The following is an 18,705-nucleotide window of genomic DNA, read 5'->3' as shown; positions in this document are numbered from 1 at the left end:
CAGCATCATTTTGGCCAATCTCCCAATGCAGATAGCCACAAGGCCTCCTGGGTGTTGTGTTTGTCATTTGTGAGGACAAGCACTCCTTACACTTTCACATGAGCATGCTTGTCAAAGTCTAAGTGAAACTACTTACGAGGGAAACCAATGAAAGGGGGTTCATGTTAATGTCGGTATTTGCTGCATGTACTAATTGCCATAACTCTTACTTACTATGCTAATAATTCTCCTGAACCATAAAGTTGGTTGCACTTCGTTATATCTATCCACTGCGTGACACACAACCACTATGCCAACACATTTACAGAATTAAAAATGAAGATTGGACAATGAAGACATTTATTTCATAAAACAAAGCAAGCGGATTGCAATTACCCACATACAGTTTTGATTATGAAGTGCAATAGCACGCAATCATGTGTAATAAATCAGAATGTCTAATTACACATTAGTGCATCTAGTCCTTGGACTTATAATTTAGTTATTGCGCACAAATGAAATAGTGTAAAGACCTGCGTACAAAGACATGCAGACTTCATAGAAGGTAAACAAAGCCTAGAATCTGGGGGGTAGAGGGGTGGGGAATAAATGAAGCAACACAAAGCTGTAATGGAGTTCATGTCACAAATATATCCTGAATTGTAATATAAAATAAATGAAATTATGTGTTCAAATAGATCTGTAAATATATTAAATGCTCATTTGTATTATGTTTACAGGTAAAGTGATTTTTCCTATTAGAAAAAAATGCACTCAATCCAATTAACTCATCAAAACCTACACAAGGCAATTCTGATTTACATCAAATGCTGCTTTGAACACAAAAAAGTACAAAAAAGTTAAAAAAAGATGTTACTTTCTAAAGAAATTTTATGGTATTAAAAAGGGAGCTGGCACTCGCCTCATTTGTAAACAAAATTATCATCTGACAATTACAAGAACAAAGAATGTCCATTGGCAACGGTATCGCAACATATGGATGTAAAAGATCAGATATGTAGTGTTCAGACCACTATGGATTTACAGAATTGGGCGTCCTATCACTGGACATGACTGAAGAGCCAGTTCACATTTGCAGACTTGGCCGCTAAAATAGGAATACTGAAAGCGTCTATTGGGTTCAGTACAGGATCATCTTAAAACATTCTAATAGAGGATGGATTCCTATACAACCTATCCAACTATTCATTGTGAAACATGTCCAGATGTGCCAGAAGACCTCGTTCTCATGCTCCACTCACTAAGACCACGAAAAATCTCCCATCCCATATTGAACAGCTTCTTCAGTGTAGTATGGGCGTCCAGAGATGAGCAATCGCGTTATGATGCGCACTTTCACGTGTGCTCGTACTGTCCTTCAGAAGATGTAGAATTCCTCCAAAACCCTGGTGATTGTACCTCACGGTTAAAGGCCTGCAATGGCTTTATCTCATGGCTTGGCCAAATGTTTTTGAATGCTTTTTTATGTTTTGCTTTTTTTTTTGTTTTTTTACAAATCACAAAAATAACCCCTAGCTTTTCCCCACCTCACTCACATTATATGTGTATTATGGCTACTTACTTCCAAAAGCACAATTGTATATGAAACATTAATAATTTAACATAGACAGTCAGATAAATTATCTATACATCCTCTTCTCCGGAAACCTGCCATGTTTTCTTTGCTTGACACAAGCCACTGATGGCAGAAGGTATAACGCAACCAAGCTCACCTGTGCACCTTCCGATGCTTAAGCGAAGGAAACATTTGCTAGTTTTGTGCATCGTCCTTCGGTAAGAAGCTCTGTGCATTTGGCACTTCTCTGCAGAGAATGCTTCTTCCATGTACTGAGTACATGGCCATCCTAAGAAAAATTACCAACAAACCCATCACTGAGTTTCCAGCACTAACTGTACAGTTACGTTATTCTGACTTTACAGCAGACATACGTAGCAATTAAGGGATACATGGAATGAAACTTAGTATAAATGAAGGAAATAACAACTATGCGAACTAGTCAAAGGTATCGTTTAGCAGTCTTTCTTTAAAGTGGTGTCGGAGATAAAGTTGATTCTGCTCCACAGTTCAAAAAGCCTGAAAAGAAACTTCATAATACTGTAAACCAGCAGCTCTTCACATTTCATAGGACATCAGCAGCCTCTGCGATTGGATCTTTTGGAGAACACGCAGACGAGCGGGGATCCATGGCCGAGTGCATTAGAGGGACATAAACATCGTCCATGTTTGGCATGACAAAGATTTTCTGTAAAATAAGATACACAAAATGTTACACGCCTCTATTTGTAACTTGTTTCAATAGAACAATGGATGCTGTTGCAGAATCATGAAAGACACTGCCCAACGTTAAGCAACTGGATACTTACTTTCAACGCTGAGAGTGTATATACCTTAGTTATCACTTGCACAAATGTGATCATCCTACTACCTCGATACCAATTGTATGCATGCATGGGCCAGCCTTTATAAATATAATCACTGGTAACACATAGATAGCGTTAAGGTTACTACCAATTATCACAAAGTGTGCAGAGAGCAGACACAAGACAAGAAAAGTTGGGTTGTAGAACATAATGATTTGTCAACAAAAGATGGAGGGTGATTCAGACGGGTAAGGAGAGAGCAATAACTACAACTGCTAGGTGTCGGAAGAGGACACTTAAGAAAGGCTTAAGTTCAGCAATGTCAAGGTCCTCTCTAGCGATGCCATCAATACACCTGACAAGGGGAAATAAGCTAATCATGAGGACTGAAGTTCTGAAAAGGTGCCAAAGAACAGCCACTCACAACAGTTCAAAAAACAAGAGCCTTCTCCTGCTTGTGGAGAGCAGGGTGAATAAAGCAAACTAAAAGGTGTGATGTTAATCTCTTAGCAAAGAGAGTAGTCGGGTACAACGTTCTTGGTTTGGCTTCCTCCTGGTCCCCACTCTAATTTCCAATGGATTACCCAGGTCTGCCTTCAGGGTGCATATTTTCAGGGCTCCTGAACCCTCTTCTGCCGAGTGAGCAGTAGGGTCCCAGCAGGGCAGACAACCTACCATCTGGCAAATTATCCTAGACAGCAGTAGATCTTTCCCAACAAAGGTCTGTTCTCGGTCACCTAACCACCGCTCTCCATTCTAGATTCCTGGTCACTTTGGTGCGCATCTTCTGGCTGCCTGTGACATAGCCTTCCTGGCCCTTGGTGAGGCTGCACCAAACAGTTTCTCCTCTTGCCTCTAAGCTGTGCCCTGGAACAACCTGGTCTGCTGGACCCTCTATGGTCTCCTCCTCTAGGTTCTTTCCATTCTCCTCTAATCCACATCTCCAGATAAGAGGCTTAATCCTGTAATCTATATATAAAACTCTCCAGGTGGTATCACTCTCTTACGTATATATTCCTCACATAATGCATATGTGCATGTTACGGGTTGTCTGTGCCTATGTAGGTTATCTCTGTATAGTTTGCATGTATTTCCCCTTTGTGCGCCCCAAGCATGTTTTTGATGTGTATATTTTTAGTGTGTGATCTGTGCTTACGTTCTTTCTGTACATAACGTATTTTCTGTATGTAGTGTAGATTGCTTGTTCACTAAGGGTATGCATGTTACAAGTGTATTCCATTGCATTGCCCGTGTGCGTCGTCTGTGTGTATCCCCATGCAATGTCTCATATATTCCCCACTTTACCAACACCCCCAATGTAATGACTGAGCAAGGCGGGTGCCTCCCCAAGCTAGCAGTTGAGGCCAGGGGTGCTATAGGGAGGATCCCCTGATAACTCACGTTTAGTCTCCATCACATGGCAGAGCACAATCGTAGCAGAATGATATACAAACACCCTTCCCAATTAAAAGATCCTGAAAGTCACACAGACCAAAAGGCCCAGATTTTAAAAAAACGACTCAAAGACAGCCAACTTTACACACAAGATACTTTTAAAACACGCACTGTTACTGTTGCCAAAGTTCCAGCGGTAGAGCATAACCACCTTGAAAGGTCCAGAGAGATTCTTCCAGAGCCCAAAATGTCTGCGCATGATATAATGTTGATAGCTTGCAGTTTCCCAGTGGCATATAAGCTTACCAATCCATTGTTTACCGGTAGAGACTTTCTTTTTGGGTGATACAAAGGTTGCAGTTTTACTGGCAATAAGGATTCCTTTCACATTCAGAAAGGAGTCTAAAAAGGACTGCATGGGGATTTTTAAATATGAGGCTAACACGCTGGGGAAACAGGGAGTTTGTATTCTTACCCAACTCCTAGTGCTCTGTGATAACAGTGATGGGAAAGTGGATTCCAAGATAGTAACAGGCCAGATATAGGGTTGGTCATGTTCTAAGATGCAGGGTAAGCTCAGATAAGCCTGTGGGGGGCAGACACTCCAACCCCCACACCAATTCTAAACCACAGTTGAAGGCCTTCATAAAGAGCCCCGGCCAGTGCCTACACAAGACCACAAGCTTAATCTGGCAGGATGGCTTGGAGAGAGGAGGTTGGAGCTGGCATAAATAGTTGGAATTGTAGAAAGTAGTTTGGAGGAAAGCGGTCAACACAGACTATACAATAAGGTTGCAAGAGAGATCCTGAAGGTTGGATGTAATCAGACCATGGTGATATGGATCTGGATATAGACCTGGGAGGCTAGAGTAGAGGCGCAGGGGGCGTAGTGAGGGCACACCAGGACGGGCTTGACCTGGTTCAAAACCTGGGAAGTGGAAGGAGGGATCTAAAGCTGGAAAGCAAATGGGAAGGGGGTTGACAAAAGTAAAGAAGAGATTAGGGATAGTGTGGAGGGGATTGGAGAAAATATAGAGGAAGTGGCATACAGTGATGGGCCCTGGGGGGGGACCCCCTGGCAACACCCGCCCCATCATGTATGGACAGCAGGGACATGTTACATTGCATTATAGATGCAATTGCTCCTATAAGGAAATAGAGGACCAGCAGCACCCACACAAATGGCTATACTTACGTGGGTACAGAAACCTCCCCTAAATCTAGCCAGAGAAAGAGAGAGAAGCGTGACTTATTTCAGGAAATCTGAGAGGGCAGTCTGCCAGTCCTCACACCAGACCTCCACTCCTATGCAGTTAAAAACAGATAATCCAAGGGAGCCAACCCCAGGGGCAAGAGCAGAGTGTGACTACCAGAGACAGGAGTGCCCACTGGGAGGGACTAACCAGCACCAATTCCCATCTCAGACCTCTAAGCCATCCTCAGGGGAGGGTTCCATCAGCCAGTCCATACATCAGAACTCTAAAGACTGTAAAGAAGAAGAGGAAGTTGGGAACCCCAAGGTGGCAGACACTTAAACCCGAGGATCATCAAATGCTAGCGACCTGCCTTGGCACACAGAACAATGAATCCCATTTTTTTTACACCAAACCTGCACACCTGAACAGCAGCAACCGGTCAATAACAGGTTATTGGGATGCCGACCCGCCACCCAATGTGAACGAGCCAAAGCCAGCTAAGGTAGTGCCCATAGGCTGGCTTTCACTTCAGCTCCCCAGCGCATATCCCCAATTACCATGCAAGGCTTTGGTTGGTTTGCTGCCTCACCCTTACATGGCCCATTCGGGATGCATGCTGGGGAAGTGTAGGCCTAAATGCACAAGTTTAGGTTTCCCTGGGAGGTGTGATGAAGGCGCTCTGACTTCACCACGCACGTGCTGGAACCTGGAAGCTCTCTATGGTTGCTAGTCCCTGCTGTGTGGGAGTCTAAAGTCTGCACTGCAGCTGTATGTAAGAAAGAAATGTATGTATGCATGTATGTATGCGTGCATGCAAGTGTTTTTGTCTGTAAATGCATGTGGGAATGAGTGAGTGTAAGATTATGTGCGCATTTGAACGAGTGAGTGTATGTTGTATGGGTGCACAACTGAATGGGAAAGAGTTTATGACTGCTGTGTCGGTACACAGGTGAAAGTGAGAGTGTATGATGACAATGCTGTACGAATGTGTGTGGGTGTGGGGGAGCAGGACTCTGATTGTGGGTGGTATGGGATCTATTTGCGCAGCGGCATCCAGGTCATACTTTTTTACTGTGACAAGGCCGTTTTACTTGCCATCAAGAGTAAAGCCAGCATCATGAGTTTTCTTAAGTGGCTTTTCAGAGCCTTCATTACTGCAGCCAGTCTGGATACATTTTCTTACTGTGGCATTGCGTTTTCTAGGCGTGCTTGCTGAGTGCCTCTTTGCCTCCCAGGCTGTCCCGGTGTTTTTTGCTGCTTCGTTTGTATCCCGTCTTCATTGGATCAAGTGGACCAATTTTGCACGTACTGTTGTGCCTGTGCCACGTTTAGGCCACGCCTCCTTACAAGGAAGAACGTAAAAGCAGGCACCCGCGCGCACCAAGCGGAGTGCCTGCTGAGTGCCTCTTTGCCTCCCAGGCTGTCCCCGTGCGTTTTGCTGCTTCGTTTGTATCCCGTCTTCATCGGATCAAGTGGACCAATTTTGCACGGTACATATAGTGCATTGTCTGAGAACGACTAAAAGATTATCAGACCTTTTATATTATAATATTACAGCTTTATTTCTTTGTTTTTTAGTACTGTTGTGCCTGTGCCGCATTTAGGCCACGCCTCCTTACAAGGAAGAACGTAAAAGCGTGCACCAGCGCACGTGCACCAAGCGGAGTGCCTGCTGAGTGCCTCTTTGCCGACTGCGTGAGGGCGGGGAGTCACTCAGCCAGTCAGCTTGGTGCGTGGTAGTTTGGATTATTATTATCTGCTCTTCTGGGCCCATCCTTTGTCATGCAGCGTAGACTGCAATCCCTAAAAACAGGCATACCTGTATCCGCCCATACCCTTACTAATCCTTTGAACTCAGACTCTTTAATTACAAAGAGCGCAAAGCGGACTCCAATTGCTCAACAAATGAGCCAGCAAAGTCAGTGGTCTTTTTGTCTCATCTCGCGCCCACGGATAGCATGTTATTGGACTCCATAACTAATGTGCCTTCTGTTTCAGGTCCGGTATCGGAGGCGCTGCAACAAGTGAGTGAACAAGTGGTAATTAATATTGATGAGCAAACCCCGAGGTTTAACAATGATGTGACTCCTCACACTTTATCAAGGTCACCTGTGTTGTTCTTAGACTCAAGTCACGCCTCTATTAGCTCTATAGCATCTTATACTGCACCAACGCCGCACAAAGTAGGGGAATTGTCAGGAGCCCATAGGACGTCGCACCCTGACTATCTCAGAAGTGCTTGAAATTACCTTTACCACCATGAATCTAGCACTTCAAACAATGACTAAACTCTTTGGCTACTTCTATTGACTCGCAGTTGACAGAATCCCAACTGCCTTCTAGCAGCAAATGTCAGCAAAAACCATGAAAAATAAAAAAACTGCATATACCATCTTTAATGAAGCTAAAGCAGTACCCACAGACTTACCACATTGCCCAAAACTCTCAAAAAATCAGAAGAATCAATTAAAAACTAGCGGAACCAAAACCAAGCAATTTTTTAAAGCCCCTATCAATGCTAAAAGTAACAAAGAACTCACTTTTGATCTCTAAAGCAATCTCCAAAAAATAGCAGACTGGATCTGGTTAAAAAGGCGAGCATCTCCCCAGCAATGAAACAGATGATGAGATAACCTCTTGTGCCCCTTTAGATAGTTTAGTAGAAGCAGTTACAAAACACCAATCCTGTAAGGCACGGCAAACAAGCTGCCAACCACAGGTCAGTGACTCGCAAGCGCTGCAACAACGAAAGATTCGAAAAGCTGTAGATGCTTACATGTCTGAACGCCTTCCCTCCAATATCCAATAAATTGCTTGGTGCCACAACTGACTCAAATGTGAACATTTAAAATACTGCTCCTGGTCTGAATTCCGGTGCCTTGACAAAGCAACATCAGCTAAATCATTCCCAAGCTGTAATAAACAGTGATAAAAAGGTTTTGGCACCAGTTTTGACAGCGGAAATGTCTAAATCTATCAATCAGAAACCCAATGTTAACCTACGTGAAGTTACACCCACTGTTCCGTTGGAATCCAAAGTCGGTGAATCCGCCACAATGAGCTTGAACCAAGCAATTCTATTGCTTCAGTCTGTATTGGCGGGGCTATTGAATCCAGATGAACCAGAAGGGTCAGATAAAAGTAAAGAAAAAAGGGCATGTGTACCTAAAGGATCTCTGTTTCCTCCAGTAACGAAACGGCCGGCGACCTATGCATTGATTCTAACGTGTCGCCAAGCGTCATTGCCACAATATGTATTGAATAGACGTGCTGCCTTAGCAATCTTGCCTCAATTAGAAGACATTAGGTCGTCTGATATTGCACGTGCCGAATTCCCAAAAAACTGAGCGATTCTAGCCATAAAACTCTGGATAAACTCCAGAGTTGTGCAAAACACTATATGGCTAGCTAAAGAAGCTCTCTATAACCTGGGTTTTGTCATTGCAGTGGAAGAGGTTCAAAATGTGCAATTGAACCCTAAACAGAATCCATCTAGTGGAAAGATGACCAATCCCATCTCTAACAGTGGCCCTCCGGCTCAAATAATATTAGCCGAATGTTCATGCTCTCGAGATCAGATCGAAAAAAAGTAGCCAACACAGTCTGAATCAATAGATAACTGTGCGCTAGTTAGTTGGACCACAAGAGGTTTTAAGCAATTAGCAGTCAGCTTTAAGGATCTTGTGAATTATGACTTTATAATGCTCCAAGAAACCTGGCTCATGCACCCTCCATTGTTAGATGGTTTTGTTGTTTTTCTTAATGCTGCTTCCAAGTCATCGAATGGTCGACCAACATCAGGCCTTCTTACGGCCATCAAAATTAATATGGACACTACTTCAGAACAATGGCCTATAGCAAATGGATTTATACAAATGGTAAAATTCACAACTCCATCGCATGCATATGCATATGCATTTACCAATTTGTATTGGAACCCGGCGGGCATCTCAGACTCACGGTTCATTGAGAATCTTTACGATCTAATGCTTACAATTTCACAAGACAATTCAATCAAGTACACCATCATTGCAGGTGATTTAAATCTTAACTGCTTGGGCAAAGTCACATCAAAATCTACTGCGAAACTAGGAATCTGGAATAAATTAATCACATTTCACATATGGTGATGCTCAATGGCTCCTGTTCAACTGACATGCCCGCCAATCCGACGTGGCGTTGAGGCGATTCTGTTGCCTGGATTGATTATATCTGAGTGCTTCCCTGTTTTCAGCAGTTGATGTATCTCAGATTGTAAATTCTCATCACAGTGATCATGAACAATTGACTGCTAAATGGGTGCTGAGTACAGTATTTAGGAATGTTGAGAGGGTTACATCACTCTCAAATTTGTCCACGAATGCAAGAGGTAATAGACTATGATATTCAGAGCAACATCTGTATGATTACAATACGTTTTTGTTACAGCGTCTATTTCCAACAGACCATAATTCTCTCTCAGACACCTCATATTACACGAAGATGCCATTCTTCTTAGCTGGCAAGTCCAAGAACTTCACACACTTAAGTCAACCGCTGCATCAATACGATAATGAGCTAAAAGTCAGGAAATCTAAATTTAAGGCGGAGAAAAGAACCATCTCAAAACTACCTGTGGATATAAGAGGTCTGGCACTTGCTAAAATCAAGACGAGATATAAAAATTGGTTAAGAGCGAGACGGGCTTCTCTATATCAAGAAGATGGTCTATTCATGCTAAACTTGATACAAGCCAAAAACATCTCAAGAGCATGGACCATTATAAATGGTATTCATAATGGACCGCAAGCTAATAGCATAACGGAAAGCAATTGGATCAATCACTTTACTACTCTGTATGCTCACCCAACAAATAATGCGAGTCTTGATAGTTTCTCCCTCCCTACAAAGTTCCATCTACAGTTCGATCTCTTGGACATTCAATTATGCATCAAATCAATCAGCCGCTCGAGAGCTTGCGGACCTGATGGCCTGTCCAATTTTGCATTAAAACAGAATCCGGTTGTATGGGCCCAGATCCTTTACAATATCTTCGCATTAGTGAATAAATACGAAACTATTGCTCAATTATGGAGACACTCTCGGTATTAGTGGCCATATATAAAAAAAGGAGACCGTCGAGCTCCAAGTAGCTATTGTCCGATAGCACTTTTGGATGCGCTGGGTAAAATCTTTGCGTGCATCCTCCTAAAAAAGCTTAATCGTTGGATCTCCACTTTAGACCTGCTCGATCCCTTTCAAGCGGGATTTGTAACAGGAGTGGGCACCATTCCAAATATCATGATCCTTAACTTAATCAAAGCAAAATATGTAAATCGTGGCCAAAATCTTTATCTGGCATTTGTAGACTTCAGAGTTGCTCTTGACTCTATCGTTCGTTTATTAATCTATCGGAAGCCAAGCAACTACAACTGCTCCCCTTCATTACTAGCCTAGTTATGCTTTTGCATACCCAGACATCCATGCAAGTGAGGTTAACATTAGATGGCCTATTATCCTCTCATATTTGAACTCAGAGAGGACTTAAGCAGGGGTGCATTTTTCCATCAACTTTATTTAATCTCTTTGTATTGAATATAAGATATGCCTTTCAAGATACCATCTGTGATGCCCCAAAATTAGGCACGCAAACTATTAACTATCTATTATATGCAGACGACTTGATTCTTTTATCACAAACTCCCAGTGGTCTGCAAAACATGTTGAATAAGTTGGATGTCTATGCTTCTTCAAATAATATGGTCATAAACACCTCGAAAACACAAGTCCTTGTGCACAACTCTAAACCTAAGGTAAGCGCCAAATCTTTCCACTGGTATTTGGGACCAGATAAACTCGAAAAAGTCTCAATATATAAGTATTTGGGAGTTATGATTACAAACTTGTCGAGAATTGACGACGGTGCAACAGAATTCCAACAGAAGTTGCAATCACTAACTAATCCAGCAAAACGCCTAACGTATTAATTCGCAAAGTTTTCTTATACCCACATTATAATGTTTTACAAACAGAAAGTGGTACCCATACTCACGTATGGTAGGGAAACATCATTGCCCCGAGAACGTGAATTTTGGAATGTCATTGAAGCCAAAATTGGCTTACCCTCATTATACTCCCAAGTCCAATGAAAAAGATGTGCGCTCCTTAGAAAGTGTTTAATAAATCTCACTTCAGCAAATGTAGTAGGTGTGCTAGCTCGTTATTTAACATCTTCGGAGGATTCATTTCCCAGTAAATGGCTTCGGCACATCCTAAATACCCTTGCTGATGCAAGCATCCCTCTGGAAACACTTTTATACAATCCCAATAGGGCCAAAACAAAATTGTTCCAAATGGATTGGATTAACACCATCAACCAATGCTCACATGCAAAGGACTTTGACATAATGCTATTTGGCCATGAAAAATTGGGAATTATGGCCGACTATCTTCACAAGTGTCCGTCTCCTCAAATGCACAGGGAATACCTACGCTTTAGGTTTAATCTCTGGCACACACGAGAAATCTTAGCAAGAAGGAAGCTTATTTCACAAAACCAGAATTTCTGTCGATGGTGCAACCTACAAGCCCAGAAAGAAATGTTACAACATTGCTTAATAGAATGTCCGAACTTAGTGGACTTGAGGAAACAACATTTTGCGGGGGTGACGTTTTCTTTGCTCCCTATGAACCAGATGCAAGCGTGGCAATGGCTATTTACCAATACGAAGTTGTCTGTTCGAACTGCAATTGTATAATATCTTAATGCACTATTCAAAATGGAAGGTAAATAGACCATCTTTCTTTCTATTTTTTTTATTTTCATATATTGTCATGCATTTTAATTTTATGTAGTTAATATATTTTATGTATTATTGACGATTCAACACAATTTTTGAAAAGAGATATTAATGTGTGCCGATCAAACTTAAAAACTAAAACGATTATGTATTTGTTTTTGAAAGGTTTAATATTTTGAACCAACCAAAATAAATAAAAAAAGAAAAGAAAATTGTGTTTTCTACTGGCATTAAAGCGAAAGCCAATATGATGAGTGTTCTTACGTGGCTAGGTTGTCCTACATTGGTGCAGCCAATATAGATATATTTTCCTACTATGACCTGCATTTTTTACTGGCATCAATGGCAAAGCCAACATGAGAGTGCTTACCTGGCCATACCGGCCTGCATTGGTGCAGCCAGTCTGGACATGTTTTCTTACCATGGCATGGTATCTTTTACTGGCAAAACCAACAGGAGTAGTACTTTATGGTTGTTCTGGCATTTATTGGTGCAGCCTGCAAGGCCACGTATGGGCATAAGCAGAATGAACATGTTATTTATACTGGCACATCTTGTGAGCAAAGGCATCATGAAAGTGTGCTGGAAAATGCTGTGTGCAATGTTGGTGACTTACATTTACTGGAATTTTCCATGCGTTACCCTACAAAACCGTTTGCAAACAGTGTGGCTTTTTGCCCAATTAGCACAGAAACAGTGCTGTAAAATGACCCCTTGGGTCTTTCTTGGGGAGGGGGGAAAACGCAAACTCATTCTGCTTGTAAGCTATGAGGGGAGCAAGACAGCTAATCTCCATCCCATGTATCACAACTGAACCCTATTACACCAGCGAGAATATGGAAAAATGGCCAGAGCCATATAAAAATCCCAGGGCTCCGTTAGTAGGTGGTGAAGTTAGAAGGAAGAGCTCCTTCATCGCTACGTGGATAGGTGAATAATGTTAGATGGAGCAAGATCTGGAGAGAGGAGACTGGAGAGATTTCTTGGAGCAGGAGGCTGGTGAATAGACTCAGAAGGCTAGGGTGTAAAAGAGGAGACAGGAGGCTGCAAGGGACGACCAGAAGGCAAGGGAAAGAGACCCTGAAGGTTTGGAGCTATATGACCCAGTTAGCTAGGAGAAGGTGGGAAGAGATAGTGGAGAAGTAGTGAACCATGTCTGCTATAAGAGAAGTGCCTAAAGGGGTAAAGAGGGTGGGTGAGTTAGAAGAGAGTTGATGAACCCTCATTGTTATAAGAGAGGATCCTAAATGTGCGACGAAGGTGTGAATGAAAGTAGATTGCTGGAAAATACTGATGAGGTGTATAAGAAAAGAACAGGAGATAGTGTAGCAGACTTGGTGAAGGAGTTGAAGAAGGAAGTGATAAAAAGGAGTGAAAGGGAAAAGTAGATAAAATCAATTTGTTGAAGGAAAAGATAGGAATCGTTTCGTTGAAGAGCTGAAGTGGAGGACTGCTCAAGGTCTGGATGGGTGGTATAGAGAAGTGTGCAGTGGAATATTGTGAAAGAGGAGGTGGCAGACCCTAAGAAATAAAAGAGGTATACCTAAAAAGACTATCTAGTGCACAGCCTTGTGGGAGAAAGACCTGAGGCGAGATGCGGGTGAAGAAAGGGATTGGGGCAGGTGGCTTCAGAAGAACAACTCTGGTAGAGAGTGAGGCTGTGATAAAGACAGTAAGAACACTGTTCATGCTTTAGGGCAACCTCCTGCCCCCTTCCCCCTTGGGTTCCCTCCTTAATGCATACCCCACCACGCAAAACCCCCTCCCTGCAGAATATGGCAAACAGGCTCCAATCTCGACCTGTGGCTGAAGAGGAGGCTCTGCATTGTTATGGAAGGATTACCCGTGGGAACCAGGGTGTGCGAAACCTTAAACTTGGGACTGAGAACCAAGAGGAAGAGATCCCAAGAACAGTGGGGGGAAATGGTTCAGGAGCAACTCAGACATTGGCAAAAATAATGAATCAAAGAAGGGTTTGGGAGACCCTAAAGCCAGAGACTGTGAGCTCGCTGATTGTTGGATTGATTTGCAAGAGAAGAACCGGGTTCCAGAATTGGTAAAATCTTAGTTTGAACACTTTCTGCTTCCCTGAGAGCGTTATCTTTTGTCTACTCCGAGAATGGCCATCAGAATGGCCATCATGATAAGTTTTAGTTTAATTCGGACCCTGCTCGTTTGTTATTTTGGCCACCACCAGTGTATATTTGTTAATAATGTCTGTGTTAAGCATATTCACATGTCTGGTCCCTTTGTCAATCAATGCCCACCACTAATGTTTATGCATGTTATCTGTGCTTATCGTAGTCACTTGGACTCCAAGCATAGTGTCTGGGTTCTATGTGAAAATGTCCCTTGGGAGGGATTTCAAGATGGCCGCCGTCTAAGATAGAAGCACTCCTCCGAGCTTCGTCTGAGCAGGAGATTTAACGGAGACAGCAGCAGCCCTGTGAAGCCCCGAAGCGAGTCCCCAACCACAGAAGCGGAGGAAAACGGACGCTCTCGCAGCTGGATTCAGGAGAAGCTTGTCGCGGGCGCCGGAGCGCAGCGGTAACCAAGCCAGACCGAGGGACCCACACGGATCAGCCAACCGGGCCCGAAGCCCGCCAAAAGCCGTTCCCCCGGCCGTTGCGGGTGGCCAGGTTGGGGGGAAGGAGAAGTGCATAATCCTAGGGACGGGGCGGGCGGCGAGACCCCCCCGCCACCCCATCAGCAGCCCCCTCACCCTGCAGCTACCTGCCCTGACACTGCTGCAGGCCTCGGCTCCCCCTCCTCACCTTGGAGTGTGGTGCAGCGGGTGGGGGACCCCCCCCCCGAGGAGGCGGACATCGTCCCGCGGTTGGCCGGCCTCCGCTGCTCACCGCCGCTGGCCTGGGCCCCGCGGCCCCCTCACACTCCGCCCGCCGGCGGCCATTGCCGCTGGGCGCCGACTGAGGCGGGAGACCGTGGCCGGAGGGGGACACGGACCTGGGCCGTGAAGGCGGACTGCTGCTGCCGGTGCACGCACGGCCCCCTGGAGCTACGAGGAGAGGAGCATTGCAGCCGAATTCTCGGTCCAGGTGGCAGGTAAGGAGGTGGGGGGGATAAAAAGCCTCTAACTGTCTCCCGGGCGCATATTGGAGGGCCCAGGGACCCCCCACCACCTGGCATGGACTGAGCCTGATCGGGGTCCCCCGACGAGCTGGACAGCCCCGAAAGGTTGCATTTGGTGGAGGCCACTGCTTTGCCCAGCCGGGGGCTCCCCCACCCTACCACGACAAGCAGATGACTGCGGACCCGACCCGGAGGCTGCGGTGGGGGACCGACCCTGGCGCTTCCCCACACAGGTGCCACAAACCACGTGCAGCCAGACCGGACCAGCATAACAAGAATCGGGGGGGGGTCGGCCGTCCGCGCGGCATCTCCCGGCCCAGGACGCCTCACACGGCAGGCCCGCATCGCCACAACCAGTGGGGGACTACTGGCCTCCCGGGGTGATCCACATCCCCGGGCAAACAAACAGGGCCACCAACCACCCCCTAGGGTCGGAGCCCCCCAGGACAAAACAGAAGTAAAGAGCACAGGAACATCCTGGGAGGAATTCACCCAATATTTTAAGGACCTCATAATTGCAGAGGTGGCCAGGTACCCTCCCAGGAAGCAGCCCAGAGGGGACCCTGCAGGAGGTCAGAACAGAACCCCCCCCAAAGAGCTAACACAGCCCCGGTGATAGGCGGGGGGGGGTACAGTCGATGCCCAACAGGAGCCTAATGCATCAGACCAACGCCCAGGGGTGGTGGTGCAGAACTGAGGCGAGCAACCTCAGGATACCATTAAAAGAGGCCTTAGAACAACCGGGCAGCCTCACGCAGGGAGCCATCTGCAACACGGATACGACAGGGGGAGCCTGACGACCAAGGCGCACTGGTTTAAACAAGACAGCTCCAACAGCAGGGCGGCAGGTGCCCATGGGGAAATCACCCAAGCCCGACAAAGGACAAACCAAACCCAGAAGCACCAAGAGGAAGACCCCTGGAGCTGGCACTGTCGCCCCAACATTAAAGGTACCCCTCGGAGAGCACATGTGAAAGGAGCCGGGCCCGCGGTAGGTGTCGGGGCAACCATAAAAAAGGATCCTTCCCACGATGCCCGTATCAAACCAGTTGCACTGCCAAAACTTGCAACCCCAATAGAACCACCAGGGTCCCTCCCCAACGGGGAAAAACAGATGCCAAGAACAAAGTGCAGAGACGCCCCGTGCAGAACCCGAAACACACAGCTGGAACATTGCTGGAGACAGCACCGGACCAAAGAGCTCCAGAGCGAGACAATAGGGGAGCGCTGCCCTCAGCAGCTTGCGGACACCCCCACGAAGATGGCACTGAACAAAGAAGACCTCAAAGAATGCCTCCAGGGAATGGAGACCCGGATGATGGAAGCCCTGCAGGGCCAACTAGAGGCAATAAGGGAGGAACTTTGCTCTTCAATACAGGAAGTAAAAAAGGACATTACAGACTTAGGGGAGAGAGTTGACACGGCAGAAGCAGGACTTTCAGAAATCGCCGAAGACTCAAAACAATCCAGCTTGCTACTGGAACAGATTGCAAGGGCCACACACAATTTCGAACTTCAAGCAGAGGATCTGGAGAACAGATCCGGAGATCTAACATACAAGTTAAGGGCCTGCCTGAATCAATTGACGACAAAGACCTGAAAGAGACAATGCAGTTGTGCTTCAGTAGCCTCCTAACGGACATCCAACCGGAGGACATACAGGTCGATAGAGTGCACAGAGTAGTTCCCCCCAAAAAAGAGCCGGGATCCAGGCCTAGGGATGCCCTACTGGCGATGACCTCCTACACGATGAAGGAGGAAATCCTCCGAGCAGCAAGAAACTCACAACTGGTCACCATCAATCAGGCCGAAGTCCAGCTGTACCAAGACTTGGCCCTTTCAACCTTACATAAAAGACGATTTATGGCCCCGGTCACAAAGGCGCTAAGGTCCAAGGAAATCTCCTACAGGTGGACATATCCCTTTGGCCTGCAGTTCCCCTGGGAGGGCAAACAACAGCAAATCACCACTTGCGAGGAAGGAGTTACGCTCCTACGCCTGGAAGAAGAGGAACGGCTCCCGGATTCAATCCCTGCCCCCAGCCTTAGAAGCGGAAAACTCAAGACAATGGGAATGGACTTCGACCCCCACTAAGAAGCGAGGCGCGGAGGGGAAAGGGAGAAGCCAGCTACCGAAGTAACTACGGTCGCTTGGAAGGATAAAGCTATGTAGTGCTGGCTAAAGCGGTGCATGCATCCGGGACAATTGAAGGACAATTGCAATAAATATCTCAGGGGACAACACTACCCTCGGACGGAGAGAGGGGTTAAACCATTTTGGAACCAATGCAGGACAGACACAGGTCCTGACGGAGCACAAGTGGGAGGAGAGGTGATACCCAATACCCAAAATGCAGAGAAAGTTTCAGAGAACTTTGTTCTGAAGGGTACTAGGGGAGTGGGGGTAGAATCGGGGGGAGGTAAGAAAAGTTGCAAAGTTATTTAAATTTGAGGAACGGCATGGATCAGTATCGACCAAGGGGAAGGGAGGATCGAGGGGGGAAAACAAATCGGAAGGCAAAGGATCACAGTCATAATTCAGATGGCTGAAATGAATATTGTCTCGCTCAATGTGCAAGGCCTCAATTCGCCAGTCAAATGCCGTTCTATCCTGACGAGATTCATAGGCATGCAGGCTTCAATAGCTTTCCTGCAGGAAACGCACCTCCTCCCTGAAGACGAGGGAAGACTGAAACATAGGGTGTTCCCCCGCCACTACTTCGCTTCTGGGAAGAGGAAGACCAAAGGGGTTGCCATACTAGATCTTTAAAAAACAGTCGATATACAGGGACCCGGAAGGGAGATACTTAATCCTAAAAGGGATGATACAAGATCTATTATATACATTAATTGCAATTTACGCCCCATATGAGCGACAAGACTTATTCCTGAGAGAAGTGCTGAAAACTCTGGGGGGCTGGTGTGAGGGTCAGACAATAATAGGCACCGACTTTAACTGTGTCATGGACCCTGCCTTGGACAAAATCCTTCCACCCACAGCAGCAGACGCAAGAAATAGGCAAGCGTTGGGCAAACTCTTTAGGGACCTGGGAGTTATAGAAACATGGAGATTCTTCCACGGCCAACAGAGAGAGTACACCCATTACTCAGCGGTCCATAGGGGGTATTCAAGAATTGACATGGTGCTGGTGTCCTCAACTCTGATCCCGTGCATTAGCAAAGCAGAAATAGAAGCCCAATATGTGTCGGACCATGCCCCAGTCTTGATTCAAATGGACAAGGCAGGGTCCATGACACAGTTAAAGTCGGTGCCTATTATGCCCCAGTCTTGATTCAAATGGAGATGGCCAGGTCCATCTATAAGAGCCGTAGGCCATGGAGACTGAACAAAACGATCTTGAAGGATCAGGCCCTTAGGGCGCACATGGAAGAGACTATCCAGAACTACTTCCAGGAGAATGATAACGGGGAGACAAACTGGAGGGTAATTTGGGATGCCGAGAAGGCAGTGATCCGGGGCGAATTTATCTCACAAACGTCAGCATACATGAGGGAAAGGGAACTCATTAAAAAGAACTTGGAAGCAGCTACTAAAGGCAGCAGAAACTCAACACAAAGCTAGGCAATCCCAAAACACACTCAGAGTAGTCAGGAAGGCAAGAGCCCAACTAGAGGCACATGTAGCGGAACGCACCGCGCAAGCACTAATTAACACCAAACAGACATACTATGCCCAGGGGAGCAAAGCAAATAGGTTCCTGGCGGCTAAACTCCGCACACAAAACTCCCGCAATCACATAGTACAATTAAAGAACCAAAAAGGGGAGTTGTGCACTACTGAGAGGGGTAAACTCGAGATAATGGAAAAATTCCACCACAGACTGTTAGAAAGAGGGCACCTAGACCACCAGGCACAAAGAGTAT

The 18,705-nt window shown here is 45.7% G+C and overlaps 1 protein-coding gene across 2 annotated transcripts in view; it reads right to left on the bottom strand.

Annotated features, from left to right (window-relative positions):
• Positions 1-322: 322 nt before the first annotated feature.
• The window catches only part of TEX2 (testis expressed 2), a 1,181,730-nt gene continuing 1,163,347 nt past the window's right edge, over positions 323-18,705 (bottom strand). For both annotated transcript variants that reach the window (XM_069654999.1, XM_069655000.1), the window contains exon 12: positions 323-2,243. In XM_069654999.1, the coding sequence (XP_069511100.1) occupies positions 2,121-2,243 (123 nt within the window). In that variant the 3' untranslated portion in view covers positions 323-2,120. The remainder of the gene's footprint in view (positions 2,244-18,705) is intronic.

Source organism: Ambystoma mexicanum, chromosome 3q (assembly GCF_040938575.1).
Source record: "Ambystoma mexicanum isolate Mex_15411 chromosome 3q, UKY_AmexF1_1, whole genome shotgun sequence".
In the NCBI taxonomy this organism is placed as follows: Eukaryota; Metazoa; Chordata; class Amphibia; order Caudata; family Ambystomatidae; genus Ambystoma; species Ambystoma mexicanum.
Note: the sequence above shows the minus strand (reverse complement) of the source record. Positions and strands in the feature narration are given on the sequence as shown.